Below are 17,235 nucleotides of genomic sequence, written 5' to 3'. Positions count from 1 at the left end.
CACACACACACACACACACACACACACACACACACACACAGAGAGAGTGAGTATTTATTAAAGCTTGACTTTAACTGGAGCGTTACTATCATCTTCGCGAACACACGCGCGCTATTATAAATGTTATAAGCGTTAATGAATGAATGTTTACCAGTAAACCCTCCAGGAATGACGCACGCGTGCGGATCTTTGGACGCCGCCATCTTCTTTCACACGCGTCATCGGAAACAGAGACGCAATGTCTGCTGGGAACTGTAGTTCCAACGAGGAATGGCGCGGAATGCGAACATCTTGGTGCGTTCCATTCAGGGCCGTTTGAAGAAATTTTGGGGCCCCAAGCAAACTGGACCAACCCCCCCCCCCCCCCACCCCCCCCCAATACCCCCCACCCGCACGCACGCGAAGCCTACAGGAACCGCAGCATAGCCATACAGTTTAAGTTCACCCACACTTTATATAAATAAAAAGGTTTACAGTGCAAATACTGTTGTTGCATTTACTGTGCATAAAATTTGAAAACATTTGCAAAAAAAAAAACACTGTAGCATTTAAAAAAAAATGTAAACCTTTAAGTAACCATTTTTTAAACATGTATAAACATTACATTTACATAGATAGACAGACCAGATATTCCTAACACTTAGGGAATACTTAAGGGTTAATAGTTGGTTTGTAAACTCCCAGCTAACAAAAAAAGGTCCCCAAAACGTCCCCTAAATGGCCTCAGCGAACGTCCCCCGGACGTCAATGTGTAGGGTCCTCTTGACGTCCCGCGAACGTCCTCAAAGACGTCCTCTGGTTCATGAGGACGTTCACAGGACGTCCAGCGGCCATTTGGGACGTTTAGGGAACTTTCACTTTAGCAGCATTTTATTTTATATTTCGGCAAACCAAAGAAAACAGACACATATGAATTGTAAGGAACAAAGTACATTTATTTTAATTGAACAGTTGTAAAGGTGATGTGCTCTTTCCCCGCGCGCGTGTGTGTATGTGTGTGTGTTTGCAGCAGGCAGCTGTGTGTGTGTGTGTGTGTGCGCGTGCGTCTCTGGTTGTCAGCCGTGGGGTTAGTCCGATGTTCCGATAGCAATTCTTCCACTTGGCTTCCCAATAAACACAGAACGTTCCCCTAACGTTCCCATATGGTTCCCGTTTGGTTATTTTTGTAGGGAACCAAATAAGAACGTTCTGGGAACGTTCTCTATTGGTTGTGTTTTTGTAACCAAAAGAGAACGTTCCCAGAACGTTCCCTGCAGGTTATTTGTGGGGTTTATTTTATAACCTAAAGAGAACCTTCCCAGAACGTTCCCTGCAGGTTATTTGTGGGGTTTATTTTATAACCTAAAGAGAACCTTCCCAGAACGTTCCCTGCAGGTTCTTTGTGGGGTTTATTTTATAACCTAAAGAGAACCTTCCCAGAACGTTCCCTGCAGGTTATTTGTGGGGTTTATTTTATAACCTAAAGAGAACCTTCCCAGAACGTTCCCTGCAGGTTATTTGTGGGGTTTATTTTATAACCTAAAGAGAACCTTCCCAGAACATTCCCTGCAGGTTATTTGTGGGGTTTATTTTATAACCTAAAGAGAACCTTCCCAGAACGTTCCCTGCAGGTTATTTGTGGGGTTTATTTTATAACCTAAAGAGAACCTTCCCAGAACGTTCCCTGCAGGTTCTTTGTGGGGTTTATTTTATAACCTAAAGAGAACCTTCCCAGAACGTTCCCTGCAGGTTCTTTGTGGGGTTTATTTTATAACCTAAAGAGAACCTTCCCAGAACGTTCCCTGCAGGTTATTTTTAGATTACATTTTTTTATAATATATACGCAGGTTTATTTGTATGTTTCGTTACTGCGCGCCTCTGATCTGTGCGCGCTTCTCCAGCACGCGCTTTCTTTCGTCATCCACAGAAAGACGCGCACTCGCGTAATTTAAAAATTAACGGTCATTTCGTTTTTACCGACTAACTAACATTAGTTTATCGATCTTTATTTAATAATGGGTTATAATTAATAAATATACCAGTGTAAATAGTGTGATTTCACAGAGATTTGACAAGTAATTGAAGACAACATGATGTTAACCGAGGAGATTTGGTTTACTGACCAAAAGAGAGAAGGCTACGTTCCGTTAATTCAGTGGTAAGAAAATAATGCAGTTATCCCAGTTAAAGTAATCTTTATTCATTATTAATGTCTGTGAATAAAATTCATATTTTAAAACCACATATTGTGTTGAAGTCATTGTTATTTGGCACTTAAACGTACCTGGTTGTGGTAGAAGGTGTCGTCAGTGATACAAGTTACGAAATGCATAATTCAATCTTATTTAATCCTCCATATGAAGGTTTATGTGCTTGAATTATTTCTATTGATTAAATAAGTTCAAAACAAGACATGGTTTGTAGTAGGCTACTGATTATTGACGTCCATTCATCCGTTTTCCATGCCGCTTATACCATATGGGACGCGGGCATTGCTGGACGATTACTGACGCACAGCAGGGTAAATTATATCGGAGTAAATAGGTTAGGGGAACGTTCCGGGAACGTTCTGGGAAGGTTAGGGGAACGTTCTCCAAACCAACAGGGAACGTTCTATTTATGTAAAGAAAACTTTCCTGGCTAACCAATAGAGAACGTTAGGATGTCTGTTCTGGGAACGTTCTGAGAACGCTCTGGGAACCAAAAATTGTTATCTGGGTTCTAACCTAAAACAACAAAATGAACACACTCAGTAGTGTTATGATTTTTTGTCCAGTATCATCGTTTGTCCATTGAAAAAAAAGACTGTTGTAATGTATTTGGGTTAATGTTATAATACCTGATGGCCGCTAGAGGGCACTCCCGTGCTGTAGTATGTTGATCATGCAAGCATGCCGAGTAAAAACAGTTAATATCAGTGCAGCCATGTCTCCGGTTCTTTCTATGCATGCTCTGAAACAAAACAGAATGTTATGTGTTAGTATAGCATATTGATGCAGACATAACACAAATTGGCGACGAGTATAAAGTTCCCACTGTCAATACAAAGCCGTCGGTCAAAGTGAAAGGATGGCTACGATCATCGGACATGTCGAGGCGTTCGACGAGGCAAGAGAGCAATGGACTACGTATGTAGAACGTTTTGAACACTTTGTGGAGGCTAATGGCATTAGCGCAGAGAAAAGAGTGCCAGTTTTCCTCAGTGTTATGGGGGCATCGACTTATGGACTCTTACGCAGTCTCATTGCACCAGTTAAGCCCGGGACTATGGGATATGATGAGATTGTGAACACCCTCCAAGCACATTTTACCCCCAGACCCATTGTGATTGCTGAGAGGTTTAAATTTCACAAACGGAATCAAGCAGAGGGGGAAAGTGTCGCACAATATGTGGCGGTGTTAAAGAAACTGGCGGAGCACTGTGAGTTTGGCGACAATCTAAATGATGCGCTGCGTGACAGATTCGTGTGTGGCCTGATTAGCGAGTCAATACAAAGGAAACTATTGACTGAATCGGCGCTCACATATAAAAAGGCTGTGGATATAGCGATGTCAATGGAGGCTGTATCTAGAGAATCCCAGCACTTGAGCAACTCATTGAAAGTAAACGCCATGTCTCTGTCATCAGAATCGCCCAAAGAGAAATGTTATAGATGTGGAAAGCCCAACCATATTCAAAATGAGTGCTTTTACAAAGATCAAATGTGTCACAATTGTGGAAAGAAGGGCCACATTGCACGGATGTGTAAAGGTAAAAAGACAGAGAAGAAAACACATACAGCTACAGAAAAAGGTAAAAGTGGAAAATGGAAGGGACAGACGAAGAAAAGACCAATTCCCAGAGTGAATGCTGACATGGATGAGAGTGAGGAGGAGACAAATTCGGACACGGATACGGAACTGACTTTACACAAAGTGACAACAACACTGCGAAATTCTCCACGGGTGAACAAAATGAAAAGTGAAACTCATTCAGTGTCATCTGTAATTAAAGTGCAACCAAAAATTGAGGACTTGCCAATTGAGATGGAAGTGGATACTGGTGCAGCGGTATCCATTATCTCGAGTGCATTGTACAGAGATAATCTGAGCCATGTTCGACTACGTCAGACGAACGTTGTCCTCAAGACGTACACAGGGGAAGTCATCTCGCCTGAAGGTGTCATCAAAGTGCGTGTCAAGCTGAACAGACAAAGCGTACGTTTACCCTTGTATGTCGTTACAGGAAATGCAGCTCCTCTGTTGGGACGAGAATGGCTTCGGAGAATTCGTCTAGACTGGCGTGAGATCAAAACTGTAAGAGCAGTGCATCGAGTTAATGAAGGGACATTGGATAGTCTTCTTAAAAGGTATGCTAAAGTATTTAGAGAAGATTTAGGGACATTCAATGGGTATACAGCTACCTTAAATCTGAAACCGGGAGCTCAACCAAAATTTTGCCAAGCACGAGTGGTACCGTATGCCATCAGACACAAGGTGGAGGAAGAAATTGATCGCTTGCTGAAACAAGGAATTATCGCACCTGTGCGATTCAGTGAATGGGCAACCCCGATTGTGCCAGTAATCAAAAAGGGTGGCAATGTTAGGATCTGTGGTGATTTCAAAATAACGGTGAACCCAGCTCTGTGTGCAGAACATTATCCATTACCCCGAATTGAAGATTTATTTGCTTCACTGGCTGGGGGACAAGTGAATATACACTGAAGAATATGTTAAAGGTGTTGCATATTGTTGAGGTGAATAGTTAAGTTAACATTTAGTGAACTACTAATTGTGACCTGACTTATTTCCTAAGTTGACTTAATGTTGTTATGTTGAAATGAAAGCGGTGTAGTTTGAATAAGGAGGGAGGAGATGTAATGTATTTGGGTTAATGTTATAATACCTGATGGCCGCTAGAGGGCACTCCCGTGCTGTAGTATGTTGATCATGCAAGCATGCCGAGTAAAAACAGTTCATACCAGTGCAGCCATGTCTCCGGTTCTTTCTATGCATGATCTGAAACAAAACAGAATGTTATGTGTTAGTATAGCATATTGATGCAGACATAACAGTTGACTATTTTGATTTCGATAGACCATGGTCCAAATTAGCCTAATATTATATTCAGCGCATATTGGAAGATAACGGCTGTCCCAATTTGGGCTTTGTCTTTATACTCAGTATATTTACTGTATAAAGTTCGATATTTAATCCCTATATTTGTCAATATCAGATAATGTCGTCTCATTTCAGCTTAACATACCGTTATAGCTTCGAAGTGCTAGCATAATGGTTAGCAGCTGTAGGCTACTACACCATGGAAAACTTCAGCAAACGTTTTAAAAGGTTAAATGTTCATATTTTAAACATTACAAGATTAACAATGGTTATGTTAGCTAATGTCTACTAATCAAAAATTATAAATACCTTTTCTACCGACGAAAGAGAACTCAAAGCCGCCTCTGAGGAAATCCGGCAGGACCGTTAACTGTCTCTACGCAGCTAAGCGTTGCCATGGATACATGCTGCGCGTGCCTTTAAAGAATGACGTCACTCGGTCAGGTGCATTTGATCGATATTTGCTTGTTTCTCCCAGTGTGGCTATAGACGGTTTCAACTGCAACAACACAACATTTTGTTTAGTTTTGTTATTTGAGCTTGTGCGCTAAGTATTAAGCAGTAAAAATATTTGTCCTATAATCACTTTTCTTGAATAAAAAAAGTCACCTTCACCTGACCAGGTAAAATAGGAAAATTATATTTTTCTTACCTGTTATTTCCACTTTCTTTCCAGCAATGTGGTTTTTCATTCTTCACGTTTTCTTTGACTGCATTCATCAGTTGAAGTCGATTCATTATTTTAGAGCTCCTGAGATTCAACCTTATTTCCTTCATGCATGTGGAATACATAATAATTGTAGCCTATGTTTAATTATATTATTGAAGGGTATCGTGTTTTGATGTTTAAATTACTGCTGAAAACAAACTCGCGATTTGATGATAGTGATACTGGTAAGTGTCAAGTCAAGTCAACTTTATTTATATAGCGCTTTTCACAAAGTAGATTGTTTCAAAGCAGCTTTACAGTGTTAAACAGGAAAATAATGCAGCATAATTTTATTCAGCCGCATAGCCACTCCGGAAAAAACGCTGATGTCATCAGCCCATCTCAACCATCACACAGCGACAGTGTGGGCTTTAGATCAATAATTCGATCAGTAATTTAGTTTAAATGGTTAATTTAGTTTATTATTTAGATTTATTTCGATGTTTATTTGAAAAATTTAGTGTCCCCAACTGAGCACGCCAAGCCAGAGGCAACAGTGGCAAGGAAACCAAAACCCCAATAGGAGCAGAATGGAGTAAAATAAACCTTGGAGAAACCAGGCTCAGTCGGGGGGGCAGTTCTCCTCTGGCCAATTAACAAACAGCGTATTATTATTATTATTCTGGCAGCTTTACAGCTCAGAGGTCATAATAGATCAGAATATTCAAGGGACCGGGGGCAACATGCTGGAGACGGGTTTATTGAGGATGATGTTGATTAAATAATTATTAAAGTGCAATATTCGAATGATCGGAGGCAACATGCTGGAGACGGGTTTATTGAGGATGACATATCGATTTAAGTATTATTTAATTGTAATATTCGAACAATCTGAGGCAACACGCCGGAGACGGGTTTATTGAGGATGACATATCGATTTAAGTATTATTTAATTGTAATATTCAAACAATCTCAGTCATCACGCCGGAGACGGGTTTATTGAGATGCCGTGTCGATGAGGCAGTTGCAGGGGGCGTCTAATCACGGTCTCTCAGACACTTCAGGGTCCTGTGTTGGTCTTCTCTGAGCGCAGGTCCAGCATCTGATCCGGATCCGGCCCGGATCCGGCTGACTGCAGTAAACCTCGGGATAAACAGAGAGACTATCATTAGCGTAGATGCCATTCTTCTGATGATGTCACGAGTACATCAGGTGTTATGGGAAGTGTTCCCGGTTCCGGCTGACCTAGTTAATGCAGCCTAACAATCATTTCATTGAAAAAGTGTTTTATGTGTATGCCACAGTAAAGAGATGTGTTTTTAGTCTAGATTTAAACTGACAGAGTGTGTCTGCTTCCCGAACAATGTTAGGAAGACTGTTCCAGAGTTTAGGTGCTAAATAGGAAAACGATCGACCGCCTGCAGTTGATTTGGATATTCTCGGTATGATCAACTGGCCAGAGTTTTGAGACCGCAGTAGACGTGATGGAGTATAATATGTTAAGAGCTCGCTCAAGTATTGGGGAGCTAAACCATTTAGTGCTTTGTAAGTAATAAGTAAGATTTTAAAATGTATGCGATGTTTAATAGGCAGCCAGTGCAGTGTTGACAGAACTGGGCTAATATGGTCATACTTCCTGGTTATAGTAAGAACTGGAGCTGCTGCGTTTTGGACCAGCTGGAGTTTATTTATTAAGCGAGCAGGGCAACCACCAGTGATGCGCGGGTCAATGTATAAACAACCCGCACCCGACCGACGTTTTCAACTAACCCGCCCGCAACTCGGACCGCAAAAAAAGAAGAAGAAAATATTGTACCCGACCCGCTTCCTGACCCGCATTTTTTAATAAATAATAAATGCTCATCGTAGCTCATTGGGCCATTGAGAAAATGTTTCAGGCCCTGACGTGCGCTCAGAGGTGCAGCGGCGAGAGCAGGCAGTTCTTGAGGCGGCCCATCATTTTCCATTTCAGCTGTCTAGATGCATACTATTGATGAACGCGATGTTTATGTTTCGACCCGGCTTGAAGGTCATCAGCAGGTCAACTGCGAGAAAGCCCTTATAAGGGCTAGTTTCACTTTCTTATGCCAGCTGAGTGATGTAGTTGCTTTTGAATAGAAGCTTCAACTAAATTACATGTTTATTACATAACACTACTAGACTATATCATACAGCATTCAGAAAAAGAACAGTTTGTGCTCCTGATGGATTGATTTAGCTATTCATTTATTTTGTTTCATTTTCTTAACAAAGATGCTGCATGTGTTTATCCAGTCTAATCGATGCGTGCGTCTCTCCCCTGACAACAAAAATCCCGCCCCCTCTCAGAAAATACATAAAACTGACTTTTCTGAGCTATATGCGTTTAAAAGTAGCCTATTAAAATGGCACAATGGCATTGCTCAGTTCAACGTGTTGGGAAAGCGGGCATTTTGTCCCGCGTCAGTATTTATTAAAATAACGCTCAACATTCAAAAGGAAAATAAGGATGACCCGACCGACCGCGACCCGAATATCATTAAAAATTATTTTGGATGACTCGTTACCGCGGGTAACCGCGGGTGACCGCAGGCACCCGCTCATTTTGGATCAACCCGCGCATCACTGGCAACCACCCAGTAGAGCATTACAATAATCTAGCCTTGAGGTCATGAACGCATGAACTAACTGTTCAGCATTTTGCATTGAGAGCATGAGCCATAATTTAGATATATTTTTAAGATGGTAGAAAGCAGTTTTACAGATGCTAGAAACGTGGCTTTCAAACGAAAGATTGGTATCAAAGAGCACACCCAGGTTCCTCACTGACGACGAGGACTTGACAGAACAGCCATCAAGTGTTAGACAGTATTCTAGGTTACTACTTGTGGAGCTTTTTTGTCCAATAATTAAAAATTCTATTTTTTCTGAATTGAGTTGCAGGAAATTACCAGTCATCCAATGTTTTATATCAGCTATGCATTCCGTTAATCTTGTGAATTGGTAAGTTTCTTCAGGGCGTGAAGAAATATAGAGCTGAGTATCGTCAGCATAACAATGAAAACTAACGCCATACTTCCTAATGATATCTCCCAGTGGTAGCATGTACAGGGTGAAGAGTAGCGGTCCTAGCACTGAGCCTTGTGGTACTCCATACTGAACTTGCGATCGGTGTGACATCTCTTCATTTACTACTACAAACTGATAACGGTCGCATAGGTATGATTTAAACCATGATAATGCAATTCCACTAATACCTACATAATTTTCGAGTCTATTCAAAAGAATGTTGTGGTCGATAGTATCAAATGCAGCGCTAAGATCGAGTAACACTAATAGAGAGATACAGCCACGATCGGATGATAAGAGCAAATCATTTGTAACTCTGATGAGAGCAGTCTCAGTGCTATGATACACTCTAAATCCTGACTGGAAATCCTCACAGATACCATTTCTTTCTAAAAAGGAACATAATTGTGAAGACACTGCCTTTTCAAGTATTTTTGACAGAAAGGGTAGATTTGAGATTGGTCTATAATTGACTAAATCTGTAGGATCAAGTTGCGGTTTTTTAATAAGTGGTTTAATAATAGCCAACTTAAAAGTTTTCGGTACATATCCTAATGACAAAGATGAATTAATGATATTAAGAAGAGGATCTATGACCTCTGGTAGCATCTCTTTTAATAGCCTAGTCGGTATAGGGTCGAGCATACATGTTGTTGATTTAGATGATTTAACGAGTTTAGCCAATTCTTCTTCTCCTATAGCAGTGAATGAGTGTAATTTTTCCTCAGTGACACTACAATGCTCTGTCTGATGTGATACTGTAGTAGACGGCAGCATGGTTAAAAAATTGTTCCTAATATTATCAATCTTACATGTGAAGAAGTTCATAAAGTCATTACTGCTGTGCTGTTTACAATCATCAGAAGTTGAAGCTTTATTTTTGGTTAATTTAGCCACTGTATCGAATAAATACCTTGGGTTGTGTTTGTTTTCTTCCAAGAGAGTTGAGAAATAAGCAGATCTAGCAGTTTTTACAGCCTTTCTGTATGTGATCATGTGCTCTTTCCACGAATTACGAAATACCTCTAATTTTGTTTTCTTCCAGCTGCGCTCCATTTTTCTGGCTGCTGTTTTAAGGGCCCGGGTGTGCTCGTTGTACCACGGCGTTGGACTATTTTCTTTAATCTTCTTTAAGCGCAGAGGAGCAACTGTGTCTAAAGTACTGCAAAAGAGAGAGTCAATAGTTTCTGTTGCAACATCGAGTTCTTCTATACTATCTGGGATGCTGAGCAGATGATACTGATGAGGGAGATTATTTAAAAAGCAATCTTTAGTAGCGGCAGTGATTGTCCTGCCATATTTGAAGCGAGGGGGCGGCTTTGCAACCTTAGCTAAATTAAGTATACATGATACTAAGTAATGATCTGAGATGTCATCGCTCTGCTGCAGAATTTCAACGGTATCAACATTTATTCCATGTGACAATATTAGGTCTAAAGTATGATTATGGCGATGAGTGGCTCCTGATAATCCCAATACGTCTTTTCCGTTGTCTACATGGATATTAAAATCACCAACAATTAGTACTTTATCTACGGCCAGTACTAACTCTGATAGAAAATCAGCAAATTCTTTGATAAAGTCTGTATTATGCCCTGGTGGCCTGTATACAGTAGCTAACACAAATGTTGAACGGGTTTTATCATGTACACTACATAGCGTTACATAAAGCACCAAAACTTCGAAGGAATTATTTTTGAAACTAGACTTCTGAGTAATACTGAAGATATTATTATAAATTACAGCAACCCCTCCCCCTTTACCTTTCAGACGCGGCTCATGTTTATAACAATAATCTTGGGGGGTGGACTCATTTAAGGTAATGTAGTCGTCAGGTTTTAGCCAGGTTTCTGTCAAACAGAGCACATCTAGATTATTATCTGTAATAATATCATTAACAATAAGCGCTTTTGGGGAAAGGGATCTAATATTCAACAACCCAAGCTTTATCAATTGTTCATCTGTATTATATCTTTTGTTTATTTGTTGGACGTCAATTAAATTTTTACTGTTGAATGGTTTTGATGTTTTTTTGTATTTACTAATTCGGGGAACAGACACAGTCTCTATATGATAATATCTAGGTGAAAGAGTCTCTGGGCCCTATCTTGCACCCAGCGCAATTGACTTTGTACACCGACGCATGTGTCATTCCTATTTTGCACCCGCGCAAAGCGCGCTTTTCCCTCCACAGAAGCACGTCGCTAAACTAGTGAATGAACTTGCGCTACCTGGGCGGTTCAGCGCAAAAAAGGAGGCGTGTTCCGGCGCAAACAATCCCTGGTGCTATTTTGCTGTTCCATTAAACAATTGCGCCACTGACCAGAAAAAACCTAGTCTAAAGTCAGTGGCGCGTTGCGCGTTTTTCATTATGCTATTTTAAGGGCGCATGCTTGACCATAATGTATAGCGTGCACAACGCGCATACACTTTGCTCATGTAATCTACACAGATGCAACAGTTATTTTTGCAAATCATAAATTGTTACACTAAAAAATATTAACACATGAGATGACGGAAATCATTGTGGTGTGCCACGAAGATGTGAAAAAATAGGCATAAATCTAGCTTACAAATTATTCAGGCTAATTGTAGTCTAATAATTAAGGAGACCTGTTTGCCCAATAGTGGCAACTTCTGGCAAGACATATATGTATATAAGGACATCTAACAAATTGGTTTGTCCGTCAAGAACCAGGAAAAAAAATCGGTGAGGGTGGACGCAGCGATGTCCTCTGCTGGCGTCAGGTCCTGAGTAGAGGCAGATCCACCTCCCGTTACACGGCGTGCCCGATTGATGCTGGCAAGCTTGGACTTTCCCCGTCTTCTGATGTCATTTTAGCGCTTGCGGCACTGGTGCGACGTCCTGGGGATGCCAGCTGATGAAACAATTGTGGCTATTTCCTCCCACGCCTGTTTAACCGACGCTATTTTGGGTGGGTTTCTCCCATCCCCATACAACACAACTTCTCTGTCTTTCACTGCTCTTTCAAGAACATCAGTCTCCTCGGCTGTGAACCGCTCCTGGCGTGCGCCTGGTAAATACGCCATAATAATAGCAATCCATAATGGAACTTGCGCACCTGCTTTTACAGGGAATGTTGGATGACGCTCGGATTGGTTTATTCTAGGGATGCACCGAATCCAGATTTTTGGGGTTCGGCCGAATACCGAATCCACTGGTTAAGATTCGGCCGAATCCGAAACCGAATACCGAATCCTACTCCCGTCCGCAGTCCATTATCACAGTAAACACATTAATGAAGTTAACAACGTCCACAGCAGTGTAGGGATGCTATTGACCAGTTTTGGTCAAGTTTACTACTAAAGGAAACTTTGTCGTGTATGTTCTTCTCGCCGCTATTTCATGATGGTTTATAGAAAAATTACCCCGAGTCGTCCTCTGTCGTTTCAAAGAACAACCCAACGGAGAGCAGGAGGCGCGCGCTAGGGTTGTGCCGACATCAAGATGGAGCGCCACCATCGTGATGCCACGCCCCCGTTGCGAGTCTGCGACACACACTAATCCACTTCTATAGTAGGCTATTAGTTAAACTAAAAACTTAGCAGGAATTGCTCTGTAAATTAAATTGAGAATGTAACTAATGCATATGCGATTTTAAATACTGTAGTCTATGCCAGATAGCCTATATAGCCTACATTTTGAAATCATTTGAGGCTGAAACATCCATAAGCATGCGTGTTTATTTTAGCACTTCCGTCAGTGAAACAACACAGCCTATAAAACAAAAACGATTTTCAGTAAATAATGGTAACCTCAAGAATATATGAAAATTAAATATCAGTTAGAAAAATATTTGATTCATACTATTTCCCCGCAAAGATGCGTCATATACCGCTCTGCGCTTTGAGAGGAATGGGACACTGAATATAGCCTACACCTTCACGAATATCTTCGTCTTCATATGTTCTACTGATGTTGCAAAGCAACACTTGCTGTAAAAGGTCTGAAGAGCGGATTTTATCTTCCACAGGGTCAAGACATTTAGGCAATGTGATTATTCACTGCCAGAGAAAACGAAACTAAAATCACCGGCGTGTGTGTGAAATGCGCTATTCAAAAAAACCAAACTTGACGCGCCTTAACAAGTTTAATAACAAGAACAAACTGTGTTAAATAAAATTTGAAGTAAAAAGGTATTCGTCCTACAGTGTTTTTTATACTTTCCCACAGTAAAGGATGTGAATAGTTATAATAGACTTAATTATAAGCAAACGAAAGGAAGAAACGTTTATAATCCCCTGCGAATGGGTGCGACGCGAGTGAAGAGTTGGGAAAAGAAACGAGATGTCCATGTCCATTGGGATAAAATGGACTAGGCCTATTGTTAAAATTCACGGAAAATCGAGTGACCAGATACAGATCGCAAAACAGAATGAAAAAGTGCTCTCTGACCATTATTTCCTTTCTAGGCTAAACAAAGCTTTGTGCTTCACTCCTGTGGTTATATTCACGTGAAACAGCATTCACATACAAAACACTGGGTTAGTAAAATAACGAAGTTATTTTTTTTTTTTAAGTAGAAAATAGTAGGCTATTTATGTAAAGAGATATAGCCTATTAAAATAAAAAGAGCTCAACTCTTAAGTGGAAGGAACCTATTTTTTCCCCCTCACGTGCAACCTAGCGGATGAATCATTATTTGGGTTAATAAAAATAACGAAATTATGGTTTTAAGAGAATAGTATGCTATATATGTAAAGATATATAGTATATTATCAACCTAATTCCGGTTCTTCAAAGCTAACGGATTCAGTGTATTTTCGTTTTGTCATCTTAATTTGGTAATTATTTAAGTAGCCTATATATATTTTATTAGGCCTAATTTTATTTATATTTTATCTGATCTATAGATCTATAGGCTGTTTGCACGGTAAAATAAAATACTTTTTGGCTGCTGTCTGTAGATTCCTTCATGCACAACTCGTATTCTCTCGGATGTTTCATATGCAAATGTTTTAACAGCGGCTGTTGTTTAGGGTCCTTGTCATCACGAGACAAATCGGCATTGCAAATTGAACGCGTAGCTCAACTTGAATCGCCTTCTTTTGACTTAAAGCAGGCTATAGGCTACTGCCACGTTTTCTGTTCATGAGTTCCATTTTCACTTTCAACAGCGGCGTCATTAAATTCGACCAGCGGGGCGCGCATAGTGCAAGCCTAGGGTTCGGGTTCGGTGGAAATAAATTCTGAGGTTCGGCAGAAACCGAACCCAGTCAAAAAGCCCAATATTCGGCCGAATCCGAACCCGAACCCTGGATTCGGTGCATCCCTAGTTTATTCACGTTACGCCCAAACCACACCTATGAATAATGAAGCTACTTCAGACCAACCCATTTTAGATTTGCGCCGGGCGCAAGAGCCATTTATCCCGCCGGGAAAATAGCAACAGCGCCGAGACCCGCCCACAAAGTTACTTGCGCTTCGCGCTTTGACACTTGCGTTTCAGATCGTTAAAATAGGGCCCTCTATGTGCTGGGATTTATCTGACTCCGGTAACGTGAGACAGCTAGCAGACGGTCGGTTTAGCCAGTTTGTCTGCTTCCTGACCTGGGCCCTAGTGAGTCAAGGTTTAGCTCTAAGACTATGTGCCAGATTACTAGAGAGAAGAGCGGCACCACCCCAAGAGGGATGGATGCCATCCTTCTTCAACAGGTCAGGTCTGCCCCAAAAACTTTTCCAATTGTCTATGAACCCTATGTTATTTTACGGACACCACTTAGACAACCAGCCATTGAGTGATGATAGTCTGCTAACTATCTCATCACTCCTTTTTACAGGGAGCAGTCCAGAACAAAAAACAGCCTCAGACATCGTACTAGCGAGTTCACACACCTCTTTAATGTTAATTTTGGTGATCTCCGACTGGCGAAGTCGAACATCATTATTGCCGACGTGAATAATAATCTTTGAGAATTTACGATTAGCTTTAGCCAGCACTTTTAAATTTCCTTTGATGTCAGGTGCTCTGGCTCCCGGTAAACAAGTGACTATGGTGGCTGGTGTCTCTATCTTCACGTTCCGTGTAATAGAATCACCAATGACTAGGGCACTTTCAACAGGATACTCAGTGGGTGCTTCACTGAGAGGGGAGAACCTGTTTGATGTTCTAACCGGAACGGAAAAGCGGTTCTTTGGTCTGCGACTATGCTGCCTCACTGTTACCCAGTTTCCCTGCTGCGAGGGCCCTGCAGCCGGAACCGAAGAATGTACAGAGTTCACTAAGCTATTCGCATCCAAATCAGTGTCTAAAGCTGTTACATCCTCACTACTCTCAGATAAAGTATGGATGCGCGTTTCTAATTCTGAAATCTTCTCCGTCAGTCTAACTATCTCCTATTTATCACATGTGAAGCCCTGTTCGCCAGCGGAGAAGCCTACACTAAACATGCGACATGCACTGCAGGTGATAATGACAGGAGAAGACATGACTTAACGTGTTTGTTGATTAATCCAATTTACCACTTACCACAATCGTTTGCTGGACACAATTTACTAATCCAAGTTATGAACTCAGAAAAAGGGAGACCCGGGTGCAGAGATAACAAGCTAACAGGCTAGCGAAATGCTAACGTGTGATGGTGATTTAGATTAAAAACTAGCGATGTCAAATTTAACGTGATAGGCAATTTTTAAACAATGTATGGTGATGAGTAAGTTATATTTAGCAGTAGAAGAAAGAGGAAATATCAAAATAAAGATTCAAACGTAAGCAAGGCTCTACAGAGCTACAGACTTGAGCTACAGAGCAACAGACACAGCAGGCAGACAGGAGCAATCGAGTGTAACATGAAAGTTATTTGTAACATTGACCTACAATTCATTCAAATCATATTTTTAGGCCTATAGTTTACTTGCACTAAAATGTTAATTTACAAAATATATATATATATATTTTTTTTGTTGCATACGTTGATCACAGTTAATTTAAGGGATTTTAAGAAATAAACAAATCCCCTTTTAAATCTAATACGGGTTTATTTTAGTTACATTTTTCGTTTGTCTGAGTTGTGTCATGTCTGATGAAAAAAGACAATGCATATGGGCGACTGGATTTTGCAAGTGTTGCTATCCCATATGGAAATGGCAGGTGAGGAGAGAAATAGACTTTCGTAAACTGGCCTGGACAAATGTCCTGGAAACGTCCGCCAGCGAACATTAAGCGGATGTAGATCCGAAAGTCCACCAGCGAACGTTACAAAGCGGACCAAATCGGGACGTCCTCCGAACACCGCCAGCGAACGTTATTATGGGGAAGTCCTCCGAACATCCGCCAGCGAACGTTATAAAGCGGACCTACTGCGGACCTAAACGGACGTTCGCAACGTCCGGGGGACGTCCCCTGTTTGCTGGGCTGTCTATAAACATTATCTGGATGGTTATTATAAAGTTGCAACAGATGACTATAATACGTTGTTAAATAGTTAATAAACAGTACCAGTAAAACATGTGGGCAGTACCAGTAAAACATGTAAACAGTACCAGTAAAACATGTGGGTTGTCCTGATACTGTACTTCAAAATGTAACAGTGTAAAAATTGCCACATAATAAAGTAATTGTTCAAGATCCATTGGTAACTTATAAAAAATAATGTCATATTTGCAAACTGTCATTACCGTATATCCCGACACTAGCACATTAAGATAAGCTATGAAAAAAAACATGTTCCTCTGCCTCTTTCTGGTTAAATAATGTTTATAATAATTGTTAATATAGCATGCTATATTAACTATTCCAGGTTATTTATGCATGGCATAAATAATAGTTAGTATAGCATGCTATGCCACTTTCATCAAAACCTATTACAAAGCTATAGCAATCTCATGTCATTCCGTCTGTTCGAAAAAAAAGTTGCACTAACTGTTCGTTACAAGCAGTATTTGCCGTCAGGCAGGTAACGATAGCTAACATAAACATATTTTTGCTAGTGTAAATTTCCATCCATTAGCCCAAAAACCGGATACTAATAAATTGGTCAAAAGGAATTCTGCGTGTAAGCCTTTTCATCCTTTCGGTGAAGTTCTCTTAATTTATTGATATCTCATTTTAAATCTGACTCCATTAATAATTTTATCTGACTCCAATTCTAAGTGACTCCATAAAGTGTGAGAGTTTATCAGCTGATTTTACGATTAGTTGCGATTTAATTTAGATCAATGATTTTTCGCTTATTTTATCACTTATTTTCAAATATTATTATCCTCCATGGGACCCGGAGTCTCAAATAGGCTAAGCGTCCGGATTTCGCTTGCTCTAACGGTCACAGATTAGTCAGTTCTGATATTACAGAGGATTGCAGGGTGAACTATCTTACCTCTAAGTGAGTCACACATGTGCACTCATAATAAAACATGTAATTTTAGTGATAGTCACGGAAACTGCAACTTATGATAACAGTGGCAGTCAGAAATCAGGTTTTCCCTCATGCATGGCTCA

General features: G+C 40.6%; 2 protein-coding genes and 1 long non-coding RNA gene across 4 annotated transcripts in view; all 3 read right to left on the bottom strand.

The window, feature by feature from the left end:
* rrp7a (ribosomal RNA processing 7 homolog A) overlaps positions 1–223 on the bottom strand; it is a 14,374-nt gene extending 14,151 nt beyond the window's left edge. Inside the window, exon 1 of the mRNA XM_079826605.1 lies at positions 152–223. Within this exon, the coding sequence (XP_079682731.1) occupies positions 152–203 (52 nt within the window). The 5' untranslated portion in view covers positions 204–223. The remainder of the gene's footprint in view (positions 1–151) is intronic.
* The window catches only part of LOC307132212 (nuclear factor 7, brain-like), a 222,040-nt gene that overhangs the window by 176,006 nt on the left and 28,799 nt on the right, over positions 1–17,235 (bottom strand). The gene's annotated exons all lie outside the window — the stretch shown is intronic.
* Positions 917–5,481, bottom strand: LOC307132423. 2 transcript variants are annotated; one of them, XR_013817293.1, is made up of 5 exons: positions 5,389–5,472; positions 4,865–4,977; positions 3,998–4,161; positions 2,819–2,931; positions 917–2,705 (listed from the first exon to the last, which is right to left on the bottom strand). It is a non-coding gene; the product is annotated as an uncharacterized lncRNA (long non-coding RNA). The 2 variants fall into 2 exon arrangements; XR_013817292.1 differs by lacking the exon at positions 3,998–4,161 and having other exon boundaries at positions 5,389–5,481.

Source organism: Gobio gobio (genome assembly GCF_949357685.1).
Source record: "Gobio gobio genome assembly, chromosome: 1".
Classification (NCBI taxonomy): domain Eukaryota; kingdom Metazoa; phylum Chordata; class Actinopteri; order Cypriniformes; family Gobionidae; genus Gobio; species Gobio gobio.
This window is presented reverse-complemented; position numbering and strand designations above follow the sequence as displayed.